The sequence below is a fragment of the Gavia stellata genome, chromosome 25, assembly GCF_030936135.1.
Source record: "Gavia stellata isolate bGavSte3 chromosome 25, bGavSte3.hap2, whole genome shotgun sequence".
Lineage (NCBI taxonomy): Eukaryota > Metazoa > Chordata > Aves > Gaviiformes > Gaviidae > Gavia > Gavia stellata.
The window spans coordinates 9057227-9073326 of NC_082618.1; the positions used below are offsets into that span (position 1 = coordinate 9057227).

At 43.8% G+C, this 16100-nt stretch overlaps 1 protein-coding gene across 1 annotated transcript in view; it reads left to right on the forward strand.

Moving 5' to 3' along the window:
* The window catches only part of VPS53 (VPS53 subunit of GARP complex), a 67543-nt gene that overhangs the window by 4397 nt on the left and 47046 nt on the right, over positions 1-16100 (forward strand). The window contains exons 4-5 of the mRNA XM_059829130.1: positions 639-705; positions 15789-15875. Coding sequence (XP_059685113.1) covers positions 639-705; positions 15789-15875 — 154 coding nt within the window. The remainder of the gene's footprint in view (positions 1-638; positions 706-15788; positions 15876-16100) is intronic.

The window sequence follows — 16100 nt, forward strand, 5'->3', positions numbered from 1 at the left end:
ATTCTCTTTTATACTTTGCCCCTATTGTATAATACATGCCTTTCAGATTATTTTAGCTCATGGGTTGCAAAGTAGAGCTTTGAGAAAACAATGAGCTAAGAATCAACAAGTACCAAATTTTAGTACAGTCTGAAGGCTGAGAGAACAAACTACCCAGATTTGGTTGCTGAAAACTTATTCTGTTTGTGAGATCAAAATAGCAATTGTAAAACCTCTCATTTTGTATTTTTTATTGTCATTATTGGTACTAAAAGTACAAAATAAATATAAGTGTGCAGGAAATATTTAAATTTTCTGTGCAGTCTGGCATTACCAATCTGAAATGACTGAGACAGCACTTTAATATGTGGAAAGCGGAAATGAAAACAGACAAGGGAAAACTGACAGTATTGCTTAAGGGAATAGAGATGCAAGAAGTCCTGATTAAATTAGGAAATGGATTTCTATTTTTGCAACAGGAATTTTAAATAATTTAAGATAGTGATGTCGTGCAGAGAGAAGGGGAAAAAAAAGTAAGTTTAGCATTGGTAGCACCAGCTTTTTTATTTTAAATCTGTTCTGTAGCTTTCAAGGTGCCCACAATTGTTTGGGTCAGGCACACAGAGAATGAGTTTGACATCATAGATTCTTTTCTCCAGGAGATTGGATGACAACATTCGAACTGTAGTGAGAGGACAGACCAACGTGGGACAGGATGGCAGGCAGGTACGTGCATCTCATCTCCGGTAATGCCAAGGGTTCTCATCTTCCAGTGCTAAATTGAGGAATGGCTCTGGCAGGCAGAAACCCGCTCTCGTTGTTAGGGAGGTGTTTCGGCTGTCTCTTACGCTAATGACTTTGCGAGCTGCTCACTGAACAGCTGTTCTAACCTGCTTTCTGATCACCCTCCAAAGTAAAGTGAATGAGAAATTGATTTAAAAATCAAAAGCAAAACCAGGAGGCTTGCGGTTGTGCCACTCTGAAGCTAATGATAAAATGAACAGGGTTAAATAGGTACAAGCACATTTGCTACTGAGTAAGAATCAATAAAAAGCTATTTAACCTTTTAACTAGGTTGTTTGCTGAAGTATCCTGAGTTGGTGGTGACTAAGCCTGATGACTGACTGCCAGTTCATCTTGCATGTCTTATTCAGCTATCAGGTTTTTACTTGTCTTTTGCTTGACAGATGTGTTTGCTCAGAGTACAGTATTGAACAGCACGGCCATGGCTGCGGTGTTTGCGAGCACTGAGCTTGGTCCACGTGTTACCTGATTTTGAAGTATCACCCAGTGCTGCTGTATTTCCTGTGTCTGTTCTGGTTTAGACCAGGAACATTAATGCCTTGAATCGTCACTCGTGCTGCTTTCCTCAGTGTCAACACTGACTCATCTTTTTAATACCAGATTTAAGACTTGTTTGCTGGGGTGGGATAGTCATTCCCTCACCAGCACGGCTGGAGGTATTTTCCACTTCTTGCTGCAGTAGCCATTGGCGCATATTTTTAATCTTACCTCTGCCACAGTGTCCATGTCCTTGTCAATTATTTAACTTATCTGTGCCTTTGTATTGCTTTCAAAAAAATGTGAGGTGCTTACCTCTCCTAGCAGAACTAGTTTAACATTTGCCTGGTTGCCTGAGTACTGCTGTTAAACTGGGGATGTGCTTGGGATGTGGCATGCCTGGGAGTGGTGCTGCTTGTAATCACTGTGCAGGGATGGGACAAGAAATCAGGTGGGGAGGCAATTACAGAAATTGAAGAGGGAGTGGAAACTAGGGCAGTACTTGGAGAGTTTGGGTATGATTGGAAAGCTGGTGCTGTTGTAGCCTTTTGGGCCCATTCAAGGTGACAAATTCAGAGGAGACCACAAAGAAGTGGGATCGAAAAGAGCTGTGGGTGAGAATTGCCTGGAGTGCCTCAGGACTTGCAGGTCCAAAGGATGAACGTGGTGAGAGATGAACAAAAGCAGTGCCGCAGTCAGCTGTGCTTGCAGGATAACAAAAGAGTCTCTGTGCTATGGAGATTCGGCAAGTTTTGTTTAGAGCTTTGCCTTACGTCTGTGCTTTCTCACTCTTTAATCCCTTTGAAGTTCTCCAAAGCATGTACAGATGGACTTGGACAGTATCTTGCTCTGAAGTGCTGGGGCGGTAGATCTGTCGGTGCAGCCCTTCATTTAGTTTGGTTGCAGAGGAACCAATTAAACTCCTGTCCAAGTAAAAACCTTCAAACATGCGTGTTTATGTGGCATGTCTGTGCAGGGCATCTTTAAAGTGGCCTGAAGCTGCAGTTAATCACAAATATTCCTGTATTTAGCTGTGAATTTTCCCATTTTTCATCACTTTGCTGCTTTGCAAGGTAGAAACAGACTTTAAGACAGATGCCAGAGCTTGCAGCTGCACGGACTGCATGGGCTAAGGCCGGGCAGTCTCCCAGAAGCGTAACAGTTGTTTCTTTAAGAGATCCTGACAAGCACTGAAACCATTCAGTTATTGAAAGTGTTAGTTCTCTGGTAAGAAAAATTGTTTGAATCTGAAATGCTGTGAGCTTTTTCTTTGTGTGTTTCTAATCCAAGTCCACCATTTCGCACTTGTACGTGCATTTCGTATGTGAATTGCTGGAACCAGACTGTTAGAGTGGCGGGACTTGGCTGGGTCTTGAAGTTTAAAGCAGTAAAGGAGTGTCAGCAAGCACAGGCCTTGCATGTTAGCTGGTTGGAGGGACCCGCAGCGGAGGAGGTCGTCTTATAGTGCTGGGGAATGCTTGAATTGCATTTCAGTTTGCGATGAAATTTTATATTTGTCTTCCCAGAACCAAACAGAGGCAGCCTTTTTCACACAACCCGATTGTGGGGTCGAAAACCTTGCTTTTCAGCTTCAGCTGCCTGTTCCTGTGCTGAAGACTGCCTTTGTTTTACCAGCATATTCTCAGTGGAATCAAGGACACTTAGAAATGTTATGTTTTTTACAGAGCAAGAGGCCTGGCTTCTCCCACTTGGAGAGGGAGGGTTTCGTTTTCCAATGTATGGTAAGAAGCAAGGTGTCTTTCAGACAAGTCAGTGCTCTGCTAGGAGGGAGTCATGCTACTGAAAGGGGCTTTTCTCCTTATTTACCTTTTCTGGTAGTAGTTTGCTCCCACAATAAAATTAGGTTCTTCTACTGATCTTCTATTCTTACTAAATTTGTAGGAAATTTGTATCCTCAGGACCAGTATTTCCTTGCAAAATTTGATTGAAGCATACACACAGATAGATAGTGTCATCCTGTGAGCCTCTCCCTTAGGAAGCCCAGGATGAAGGTCGTTATTGCATTTTATCATAGTAACCACAGCTGCAAACCACCCTCGATTTAATAAAGAAACAGTTGGCAACCAGCTTTTGCAATAGGTTTGAAACAAAGCTTAAAAACAGCCACAGCAAAAGGTTTAATCTTCAGATACCTTTTCCCAGTTATAACGCTTTGTTACTGTACAAGATGTCTGTAGCCTGTAGTACACAGTACTTGCAGCAGACTAGCTTTTGAAAAAGCCATTCCTGTCTTTTGACTTACTTCCATCCCTTGACATGCTGAGGCCCGAGAGGAGCGATGCAATCTATCATGCCCTTGAAAGCGTGTGCTGTAAATAAAAATGCATATGAACTCTGATGTTGTAGCTGCTTGAATTTCAGTGGGAGGTCAGGATCCTGTGTATTTATCGCAAGATTGGACCTGGAAGGTGTTTTGCAAAAGCCTCTTTCCTTCAGTCACGTTCTCTCCTAACAACTCATGATACAAAGTGTAATCAGCGTTTGCCAGAATTGCCTGACTGCGTGGTATTGGAGCTAGAGGAGCCGTTCTTGTCTGGAGAGTAAATAATAGTTTTCATAAACATCCTTTCAATCTCTGACTTCCTTCCAAAGGAAACATAAACCTCAGATGCAGTGGTAGAAGACAAAAAAGTTCTTGTTTAAGTCAAAGCAAGCCAGGAGGGGGTTTCCTGCTGAGCCCCTGCCTGCCTCGGGTTTGCGTGGGGAGGCAGAGCTGTGCACAGGAGCGGTTGCCATCCCTGCTGTCCTTGCAGGTGAGGGAGCACTGTGCGCCGTGGGTGCAGAAGCTGATTCAGGAAGCTCACCTTTGGCTTTTCCATCTCCCATCAGCCTTAACAGCCAAACACGGGGTTGGGAATTTCTTGTAGGCTGTTGGTTCAAGTGCTGCCCAAACCTTTCATGCTGGGACCTGCCATCAGCCTATCTAATCTCTTTTTTTGGTAGCGTTTTTGGAGACCAGTAATACCAGACAGGTTCCTAGAAAACAAACTAAGGGTATTTAGCCTTTAACAGCTTGCTTTCTCTTTGGGGAAGGGGTCATTTACCAACTGAGCCCAGCAGCAAAGCAGCTTTCCCTCTCATGTGGAGGAGTGGAGCTTTTACTGAGCCTTGTTGAGAGCTGCACCTTTGCAGCCGTCCAGGAGAGGGGAGCCCAGCCTTGTTTTTGAGACCAGGGTGATGTTTTACTGATCATTGATGCTGAGGGAGTGCTGCCAGCGGAGACATGTCTGAATAGTGCTGCATGTTATTCTCCCAGTTAGAGCAATCTAAATCCCAGTCAGACCCAGTGGGGAATATGCAGTATGCAGCTATTGGAATGTGCTCTCCATGCTCCTTAAGGAAGAGGAGACCTTAGGGATAGCAAGTTCAAAATCCTAATTGCAGATCCAGCCACTGTACTCCCTGTGATCGAGGCTCCTGTCCCGTCTGGCTGGTAATGTGGCAGTGGTCATGATGGGGATAATGTTTCTGTGCTCCACCTGGGTACGGAGATGATTGAGCAGGTCTTCAAGGTGAATTGTAGGTATGAGAAGGACGTAAGAGTAGCTTTTTATAGTCAGCCTTTAACTTTTTAAACTGTTTCGCAAATAGTCTTGATCACATACACATGTTCATATGAAATAGTATTTAGGTGTCTGAAAAAGCAGGTTCTAAATCTAAAAATAAAGTCAGTCAAATAGATGTGGCCCCAAAAGAGTTATTTAAGCAGCTCTAAAGACAGGAATGCTCCCTTCTCCACAAAGCATAACGTTTCCCAGTTCAAAGCATCTGCCTTTTTGAAATTTTGCCCTAGAATTTCCTCCAAATGCAAAAGCCTTAAAATAGTCTGGCTCATTTGGCTTCCCCTTCCTGGTGCGATATTTCAGTAAAATCTGTAGACAATACCATGAACTTCAGAAATTATCTCACTAATGATCCTTTTATGGGAGGAAACAACAGTTGTGGGTGGAACATTCCTCTGCAGGGCGTAACAAAATTTTCCTTGGGAGTCCCAGACTTGGGCTATTTTGGCTGCCTTGGGAGAGGCTGGGAATGCAGGAGCTGCTGTGGTTCAGTTGTAACAATGCGCGGTTCAAGCTGCGCCTGCAGTTTCTGGGGAGCCAGCGCTATCCGCTTTTTCCTCTGTAAGGTTTTTCTCAGAGCTGCTGCTGAACTGGAGTCTGGGCTGACCTTGCTAAGAGCTGCAGTCCAGTTGTAGCATAATTTCCTCTCTGCCCTAGGGTGTAGTATAAAAAGTTCCCATAGATTTTTCCACCGAGCGTTTAACACATGCCGTACGTTTTTATTTGTCACTCTCTAGTTGTGTTTATTGCTAAACCTTCTGCATGGACTGGCTGTAATTTTTTTGACAGTTGCTGACATGCCTTTACTGGTTGTTTGACTGAAGCCTCTTCACCTATCAGGCTTTTGTCCTTGTAATAAAGTAGCCTCTGCATTTGCAGTCTGGTTTAACCCTTGACAGTATCTGTGCAACCAGGATGTGGCTGCCCGGGTCAGTAAAGGTGAGGCAGCTTCGTACAAAATCTGTTTCCGAAGGAATCAAGAATTCAAGAGGAATCCCGAGATTTGTGGCTTTATAGTCTGAATCTAAAGAAAATGTTTCTTTCTGTTATCTCTGGTCCATCTTTCCCTTCCTGCCCTGCATGCACACATGCATAGTAAGTAAATGACTGAAATTGAATGAGTAAAGTCTGTGTTTTAAAGAAAAGATTGGTTTATTGCTTACTATCTCCTACTATATTAGGGTCTGTCTCAATTAGTGTTAGAACAAAGTTAAGTATTAATGAGAAGAGAAAAGGGATGTTTTCTTGTCTGGGAAAAGCCTTGCATGGTTCTCATGGCTGAGGATACTGTTTGATAACTTTGATTGCTTTGGTTGGCTCCTGCTTCTTTGCTCCATGAGAACAGTAATATATTTTTTCATAACTACAGCAGTGCAAGAAAAGAGATGGCAGCTGCTGTGGATAAAGAATACAAATATATTCTTGCTTCCCAGCCTGAAGCCAGCACAGCAGTAGACAGTTCAATTAGCCATCCCATCCTTTGGTAACCAGTGCTGTCCTTTCTCGTTGTGTGTAAAAATAAACATCTCAGCGCTGCAGCTGTGGGGAGGCTCAGAGTGCCTGCCCTGCCCTGCGCTGCAGTGTCTGGCAGTGTTTAAGCCTGTGGAAGGAGGAGGATATGTCTGGCATAGAAAAATGCCCACAGGTTATTGGGTTTGACAAAGTCATAGATGGAAGTATGTGAAATATTTTTTTTCTTTAAATAGAGATCAGGAAACACTTTGCAGAATCAATATAGGGAGGAAGAAGGAGGTGAAGATGGACGGTGAGCAGAAGAGTGATGCAGGTGCTGCATGTGGCAGAGAGCAGTGGGGAGTACGGTACTCCCCGGCTGATGGGGTCATCCCCGCTACCCGAGCGCCCGTTTAGCCCACGCTGTCCTGAGCTACAGGGCAGCTGGCGGATGGTGCCACTGGAGCTTGTCCTCTCCTCAGCTCTGCGAGTGCTGGGTTACAGGCAGTGTCAGCCTGGCAGGCAGGGAGGTGATTTTGTGCACTGTTTGCATAAGCGTGCTTAATAAGCAGCACTGTTGCTTCAGCCTCTCTTTTTACCTCCACCTGTTTGTGTGGAGGTGGCTTTTTTGACGGCCGGCTTTGTTTCACGCTTAAACTAAGTTAGTGCTTTCAGATCTCCTACCGTAGGCACTTTTATTTCATTTTTTTTATTTATTTAAATATATGCTCACTTCTAGACATCAAATTGCGCGCTGCTTCCTTGGCCGCAGTGCCCAGGTTCGGCTCGCGTGGCTGGTGTTGATGTGCCTCTGCTGCTGGGACAGCAATGACCGCCTTTGCCTGAGCCTTAAGAGCAGACGAGGAAGATCACTGTAAGCTCTTAATAACTAATTAGGCCTAAGTCTATAAAATATTTGGGGGCTTTTTTGTGTCACAATCCCTGATGTTGTAGGCACCATCTTTCAGTTATATTCATTCTCTCCTGCATGGCTAAGCTTTATCTCCTGTTTTTTTCATGAATGGGTCATTATTCTGAAATATGAGCAGACTAGTGTTAGATTTCAATACATTTTAAGGTGCTGAATGGATGAGGGTTAAATATTGTGTCTTAAGCTGTGTAATTTTATATATTTAAAAAAAAAAGCTCATGACACAGATTCTGTAAGACTCCAGTCGAGTGATTGAAGTCCCATAATATTCTTTTGTAACCAATGAATAATAAACAGAAGTTGAGATGCCAAAATAAATCAAAAGTAAGTTTCATTTAGAGTCATTTCCCTAGTGAATTATGACAGTTGGACAATGTCCTTCCCATCTAAGAGACACAGTGAGCTTTTTCTAGCCTAGAACATGTTTATTGAAAAGGGTTTCAGGTGAATGGCATGCCAAGAAGAAATAGTGCTGTTTATTATCCTTCTGGCTACTGGGCATGAAAACTGGCATCTGCAACTGTATGAAGAGGTCAGGCATAACTTTTGCCATCTGCTGCAAACCTTGGTTCAAGGCAGAAGCAAGTCCGAGCTTGACCTTGCCTTGTGTTTCTGTATGGAAAGGCGGTGGATGCACCCTGTCGCTGTTGTGCAGCCTGAGACTGGAACCCAGGTCGTGTTTTGTGCTGGCAAAAGGCACGTTTTATTGCTGGTGGCGTTGAAGGCAGTGCAAGCCGCAAAGTAAGACCGGGCTGTTCCACAGCCAGTGCTGTTTGGTTTTGATGCCAGCAAAGCGAGAAGCCCAGCCTGAAAATAGAAATCCTAACAACAGGCAAGAGATTTTTTTCTTGCTTTGGAACTAATTTTTTTCTTTTCTTTCTCTTTTTTTGTTGTCTCACATTTTCGGTGCGTGGTAATGTTTATTCCAGCTGTGCTACCTCTGTGCTTACTGGTAGATGAACTGTCAGCATTTCCACTTAGATATCCCTACTTGTAGGGTTCATGGTATGATTGTCCATTTCCCCCCACCTGTGCTTTACCTCTAAGGTCACAACCTGAACATGCATCAGATTTTGCAAGATGCATTCAACTCGAGTGGTTGCTAAACTTCACCCCCATGGAAGTCAAGCACGGCTCTGATATTGCAGATATGACCGAAATGCTGCCTGCAGTATGCAAACTCGTCAGCAGACAAATCGACTGGAATCCCTCAGTCATTTACAGACTTCCTAAGCAAATTTAGTGTGCAGCACTCCCAGTCAAACCAAACCAGGCGGCTTGGTGCTGGAGCAGAGGGTGAGCGAAGGAGCGGGTGTGCATCACTGCCTCCAGCAGACGAGGGCAGTCGGTTATTCGGCGCTGAAGGAGAGGCCCTGCAAAACGAGATGTGTCACGGGTACAGGGAGGTGCAGTAAATGGCTGCAATCAGGGTGTAAACAGAAATGATGTGAAGGGCAGAGACTCACAGCTTTGCTATTCCAAAATAAAGAACAATGATAAGGGAAATAAGAAGTGTCTGCATGGGCAAGTTTTTCCTGCACGATAGTAGTGTTGAACGTGTTGAGCAGGGCTGGGCATGGGGGAAGGCTGTGGCCGTTCACCTGCCGATGTAGAGCTGTGTGATGAAGCTGTGGTAACCCACCTTGAGGTCTGAGCGTGATGAAGCTAAAGGCTTTGCTAGAGGCTTGTGCAACTCGCACAATTAACGTTTAAATGGCCACGCCACTCTGGTGCAAATTAGATGCATGACTGTAAAACTTGTGTAAAATTACTCACCGGAGCAAGAACAGTAAAACCACTGTCACTTAAAGCACATCACCACCTTCCTTCGTGGTGCAGGCACCGGTGTGCGGCGCTGGGCAACGCAATAAAAATGACAGCTCAGAAGGGTGTTGGACTAGCACAGGATCGCAGCTCAGGAGTTAAACTGCAAGGTTTCAACCAGCACAACCTGGAAATAGCCTCTCACTTCACCCCCTCTGTCTGTCGGTGATTGTGCAGCTATTCAGAACGTGGGGTTTGATTTCTAAGCATGATTTGGGGGGTTAAATGAAGGGGCAATAGTAGCAATTTTAAGCTTGGTGTGCAGTGTTGGACATAATCTGCTTTGCTGATTTAAAGTGTCCTGTGCAGCCTTAGTGGTTAGGACTGGAGCTGATGACAGAAAACTAGTCTTTAGTGACAATTGTAGTAGTTATGTAGTATTTGATGAACTCCTAGGGTAGAAATCTGCTCAAATCAAAACCAAGTGTGATGAGCCCTTCAGGTTTGTCTGCTCAGGGAAATTAGCTGGCACAGCTGCAGTGCAAAGTTGCCCTGCTCTGATGGACAAACCCGCTTGGCTTCAGCTGCAGAGGTTTATATCTAACTGTAAAACTTAAGAGTTTTCTCTAAAATGAAATCAGACTGAGAATCAAAGTATATTTCCACCCTTTCTCAATCTGGAGGGACTCATTTGTATGAGGTTTTAGCGGCAGAAATTGTTAGGCTGGTCACAGCGTGCAAGTGTTTCTTTGAAATCTCTGCAGCTGAGACTCCTTGGAGAATTGGGGATGGGAACTTATTTTTAGTCATGGTCTAGATTTTCATTGATCTGTGTTGTAAGTGTGGCAGCAAATGAAAGAAGCATTAACGCTCTGTATTCAAGAGTGGGGACCGATCCAGGAGCATTAAATTCTCAGCATCCTGACCACAGCCCAATTTGTAACATTAAAAATACATTTGGATGCTGTGAATTTGGCAGATGTGTCAAGTGTCTGTAAAATACTTAGTAGAGGGCAGCTTTCTGATGTGAATAATAGCATCCAATTGAAATATATATTGGCTAGAATCAAATAAAACTAACACGTTTCTAGCACAACACCAGTGAGCATATGGAAACTATTGAGGTATTTTAACCATTACTGGGGACAGAACAGTGTTAATTCAGTTAGTCCCCAAGCTCAGGGTTTCCCAAGCAAGCAAACTTCCTCTGAAAATTTGCTTTTTCCCCCGTTAAGCGACGTTTTGTGGTAACACACGGGCCTCTCTTAATTCCTGTTTGCGTATTTCCTAGTACTTCAGTATTCACTTGCACAGGATTCCTGTTAGGATGAATAAAGAGGTATTTAGAAATCAACACACCCACTAATGAGACACCGCTGCCTGATGGCAGCGATGTGACAGCTCCGTACCTCGGCTGGGGCAGGGAAGGAGGAGGCTCTGTCCGTCTGCAGTGGCTGTGGGGATTCGGAGAGACTGACTGTAATTCACTGAATGGTTTTTTTTGGCTTCAGTATTGTTGCTAGTGCTGGTTTTGTGTGTGTTAATGTCAATCTGGTACTGTAAATTGCTGGAACATAACCTTTTAAAGGATGCATCACTTCAAAATCTAATGAATTAGATGTGGTCTTGTCCCATCTCTCACTTGGGTTATTTTCTTTCCTCCTTTTGCTGCGTGCAAGATCTCATGTAAAAAGGTGACACAAGTGATGATGTGCAGGCTGACCTTAGAAGTTGCTTGGAATAATGCCAAATAAAGCTATTTTTCAGGCAGTCTTTTTCTTAGTGATTCATGGTTTAACTCTGCTCCCTATTGTTTTATACTGGTGTGTTTGAACTCTTCTCCTGTTGCATCTCAAGGTGAAGAGGGTTGAAGAGCTAGAGCTGATTCATGTGCTACGTTTTTCCCTCCAGCTTTGGAGAATTTGATGAAAACCCCTGTAGCTCCCTGTCTGCCCAGCTTACCTGGGGTCTGGCTGTGCACTACGGAGTTGGGTCTCCCAATTTCCAACTCAGTCTCCTGCATTTCATCTCTGCTGTTAACACAAGAGCAGAGGAGCTTCCACTGCGTAAATACAGGTTGGCCGAGAAACGGGGATGGCTAAAAATACATCATGGAAGATCCCCCTGTGCGTTCCCTGCCAAGAACTGTGTTTTGGGTCCCTGCTTCTGTGGGCGCTGGGGCTGTACCTCCTCCGGTGCGACGCGTGGAGCTGGGCAGTGACCCGCAGAGGCACCCTACCATCGCACCCTACCATCGCCTGCTTCCCTCCTGCAGCCGGGACGTGCTCCTGAACCCACGCCGGGGCAGGAGATCAGACACACTACACCGGAGAAGGAGGAAAGTGATACGTAGCCGAAGCCTGTCTTGTATTGAGCGCTCTGTCTGTAGAGTCTCTCGCTCTGTTGCTGGTCCTGCCCTCTTTGCTAAATTTACTGCTGTCAGAGCAGCTGGGGTACCCCGGGGACAAACATTACAGAAAAAGCCTCTTAAATAGCCATGGCTGCGGTTCAGACGCTGCTGACCGATGGCTCTGCCTCTCTCGGGCCGTCGAGCCCTGTCCGTGCCATATTTCTCAGCTGGTGCCTGACGTTCAGGGACTTCAGAGGTTGCATAAAGTTTAATAAATAATGCTGATGGGTTAATTGTAGCTTACAGGCTCAGCTGTTGATTAGAGTCATATGGTGTTTTTCCAGTACATCGCAACCTTAATTTCAACATCCTTGTTTCATATAACCACAACAGATTATGTATCCAGTCTCTTTATTTATTCGTGGTCCTCTGCCCCTGAAATGAACTGCTCTTGTAGGAAAGGAAACACAATCAATTAAATTTCATATGCCGTTTGGAGGTGCGTACATTCACGTGTTTCCCAGTTGCACTGGCGAGGAAACCAATAAATTAGTAATGCAAGGTGAACCCTGCGTCAAGCCACGGATGCAAGATGACTGGATGTCGTTCACTGTGTAAACCAGTTACGCTGGAATAAGAGCAATTCCAAGTCTCTTGATATCGTTTTGATTTTAGAATTTCTGTCCAAAATAAACCATCTATTAATAAAATAATAACAAAAGCAGTAAGAAAATGCTTTTAAAATTCCTGATTCGCTGTCTTAATGGGAGCAGAGTGTGAAGGGAAATGCGTTCTCTCCAATATACAGTGTAGCCTTTAACATGGCTGTGGGTTTCTCCTCTCCTGTTGTACAGGTGAAAGAATAATCATTAGATACATTAATGAACTTCCATATTACACTTTGAACAGCTAGACCTGCTTTCATGCCCTAGGTGTTGGTTTATTATCACTTAGTAATGAACACCATTTATCAAATATGAGGTGTTTTCTTAAAATTGAACGTTGTATTTGCTTGGTTTTGCTCTTTGCTTTCCTCTGTCTTTACGGTGACCAGGAAGGTGAAGGTTTTTCTCCAATCTTGGTTAGTTTTTATTATTTCCTTCCTCTACATGCACTGTTTTACTTTCAGATGCTGCAGTTGGAATGCTGCAGCCAAAAAGGTTTCATTGATTTCTTTAAAAAGAACCATAAGAAAGTTTAATTGTAGGCTTTGTGCAAGAAGTAAGACTTCTAATTCGGTTCTGAACTTCCCATCAGATCTACCTGATGGTGTCCCCTTGACTTAAAAAAGGTACATTTTCATGCAGGGTTATTTGCAGCAAATCCTACGTACATTTGAAGAAATGTTTTCATCCCTAAATGTAAATTATATAAAAACCAAGCACGTTGATGAATTAGTGTGTTCTGACTCAGATAAGGAATATGCAGCTCTTTTTTAGAAGAGTAGCTAAAGATTTATGTCTTAATGGCTAAGCAAATATTTGGAAACAAGTTTTAAGAAATGAAATGGGTGTTTATGAGCAATTCTGATTTACTCAAGTCTGTTAAGTTTGCTGTTGAGTCCTCTCTGTGGTTTTGGTGTTGTTTTAACAGTTATGGAGACGTATCCCCTTCTCTAAGAGGTGCAATACGGAGCTTGAACAGAATGGCAGCTGCTGTTGGGTCTCTCCCCCCATCCCAGCCATGTTATTTCTCACAGCAGCGGGAGACCACAGTTCTTTATTTCATCAGACGAGGGCAGAGCACATGTTGTCTCGTTTGTGTTTTTCCAGAGCCTGTAAGGAGATAAAAGCTACAAGTGTCAGGACCAGGTGATGACACCAGTTCACCTTATTTTTGGCAGTTTTAAGTGTACGAGAACAAAATCCCGTTTTACTTTGCTCGGTGTTCCGGGGGCAGTTTTTAGGTGGGGAGTTTGCCCGCTGCTGTGTGTGCTGGTTTCTACCGAGCGCAGGGCAGTGAGCACCAGGAACATTTTCAAGTGTAAACCACTTTCCTGTAAATAGTCTTTGCTGGGTTTTGTCACAGTATTATTAAATAGCACCGTGACCCGTTAGAGAAATAGATTGAGTGTGGTTTCTTAACAGAGAGCAAAAGAAAAACTGCCGCTGTGTGGGCAGCTAGAAATCCTTGTTTGGGCCATTATCTGAGGATAAATTATGGGTAGTAACTTTGGAAAAGGTCCCTATATTCAAGTAGGTGATATTCTATCTCATGAGGAAAACAGGTAAGACAGTTTTCCCTTTGTGGATAGGGATTTTAATGCAAAACCTGTAAGACCTGAGATGGAAATCCTCACTCATGGTATTGTTTACTCTGAACTTGGTTGCTGAAAGCTGTCGAGAACAAATGGCTTTGAGCTGCGTATTGATGTTTAAAATAGCAACTCAAATGCTCTCTTCCTTGGAGAGCAGGTTGGAGATGCCACCCCCAGCTGAAAGGATTGCGGTGGATGGCTGGAGGTCTTAGAGTTCGCCTTGGCAGCCATGCTAAGGAGAGCTGCTGTGGCTATTGTCTGAGCGTGCATCTGAAAAATTAGCCCTAGGAGAGAGGAATGGGATCAAAGATGTGCCTAAGAAGCGTACGGATAGTTGGGAATTTGTGGTGGTCCTGCTGCATGTCTGCATTGCTCTCTTGTGCTGCATGGTGTGTAGGACCTCCCCAGGCTCCTTACAGCTCATCCTCCGTCCTTGGCCTCCCAGTGGTTCTGCGTGCATCAGATCCGGAGTTGGTTTGAGATGATCCAAAGATTGAGTAAGTTTTGTGAGATTGTCTTGGCTTTGGGTATGAAGGAGGGTCACATCTCTTTTTGGAGAATCTTTTTGTTGGCTGGCTAAATCCTCATCTCTTCTTCTGGAGAATTCAGCAGCTCTGACTTCCCTAGGATCATGCAGAGAAATTAGCATTTAACATTAGTGCTGAAGCAAAGGGAAACATAGCATTTGGCATCTGTGAAGAATTTCAGGTTGACTTTTTTTTTTAACAGACCTATCCAAATCTCAGAATATGCAGCACAGTTGCTGCTTGCTTAATAGGCCACTTGAGTAATGTGCTGCAGCCGTGGTCTGGGACTGAGTACAGAGGCTACAGTTAAATATGTTGAAAGGAGCATTCTTTAGTTCTTTGGTTTGCACTTAATCCACATGCCTTTAAATGAAAGAGAAGAGAAAACATTACTCTAAAAGGTGGCTAGGCTGGAGCCAAAGGAGGTAGGTGGTGGTGTTCGTTTCTGATATAGTTGTCCCTGCAGCACATTTGTGTGCTCGTTTCCCTTAGTGAACATGCTATATGATAGCTGTGTGACACTAATAGATAAAGTGTTAACTTTCACATGATTCAGAAGATATTTCAGAGGAGACTTTCTTTCCCCCTCTGGAAAATGAATTATAAAATGTTGCCAACTTTTATACTTTTATTATAATGCAGCTATGTTCCAGCAAAAACTTCTGGCAGATAGTTTGATCATACATTTCCAAATGAAGATGTGTTAAATTTATTTGCTGAAGGAGCTTGTAGCTTGTGCTGTAACCTTGGTCATGGGACTGGATGTAAAAACAGAGGGATAGGAGCCCACTTAACAGCGGGAAACAAAGTGGAGCTGGAGCTGGAAATGTTATCAGACTGGGAAGGCAAAACGTGTTGAGTTACTTCAGAAGTCAGATTTTGGACATGTGATTTTGGACATGTGGCTTCACTCATTGAATCCACGTGTAGCTCACACTGGTTGTGTGAGGTCAGGATGCACCATGGTTGTATAAGGGGGACCGGATGCCCCAAGAAACTTGCAGTAAAATAGCACAAAAATCCAGGTGAGGTCCGTTTCCCGTGCTCGACCCTCTTTACCTGCTAAACCTGTGCCCTCTCTTCCATGCCTAGAATGAGCTTCTCCTATGGGTGGGTGAGAGGCTGAGCTGCCCACCCCGAAAGAATCAGCAAAATATGCACAGTGTTTTCCAACAGAATAATATCCTGCTAATTCAGTGAGGGGTTTAGGCAAGCACTCAGTGTTCTATATGCAATGTTGTGTATTTTTTATTTAGAATTAATGATGCACATAGAGGTTTTATGGAGGTTTCATTTTCCTGCTCTAAATACGTATTGATCAGGACTAAGTTCTACATAATTTTGCACACTTAGCATGTCAAAATTTATTGCAGTAACCTTAAACCTATTCATAGTTCTTATTGCGGAGGTGTTTTCATAGAATATCTCAATCCGATTTTGCCAGAGCATTACTGTAACGTGGATACTGAAACACTGGTCCACTCAGGTTAAATATCCCAACATGGTACGTTGGCTTTTGATGTGCTGATGATATTTTCTTTGTAAGAAAACAGCTCCCCTCCAGTGCCCCAGCCCAGGGACTGTAGGGAGTAACTGTGTATTTCTTAGAAGGTGAAAACCAAATGCAGGTTTTCTTTCCACTCTGACCCTGTTTCTTTTCCAGGCCCTGGAAGAAGCCCAGAAAGCCATTCAACAGCTCTTTGGTAAAATTAAGGATATTAAAGACAAGGCTGAAAAATCTGAACAAATGGTGAGCAGCAGTTTCTTTCTAGCCTTTGAAAGGGAGGGCGACACTGACTTTTGCTTCTAGTTCTTGTTAAGAAGGGAACGTTTTTGTCTTTGGTCCTGCTGACTGGTTGGCAATTTGCTGTCAAGCATGTGTTGAACCCGTGCCCTTGTCCTTGTGTTAACATGGCTTTAGAGCCAGTATGCTTGTGGTCCCAAAGGCAAGAGAGCGCCCTTCTTATCTCCTTAA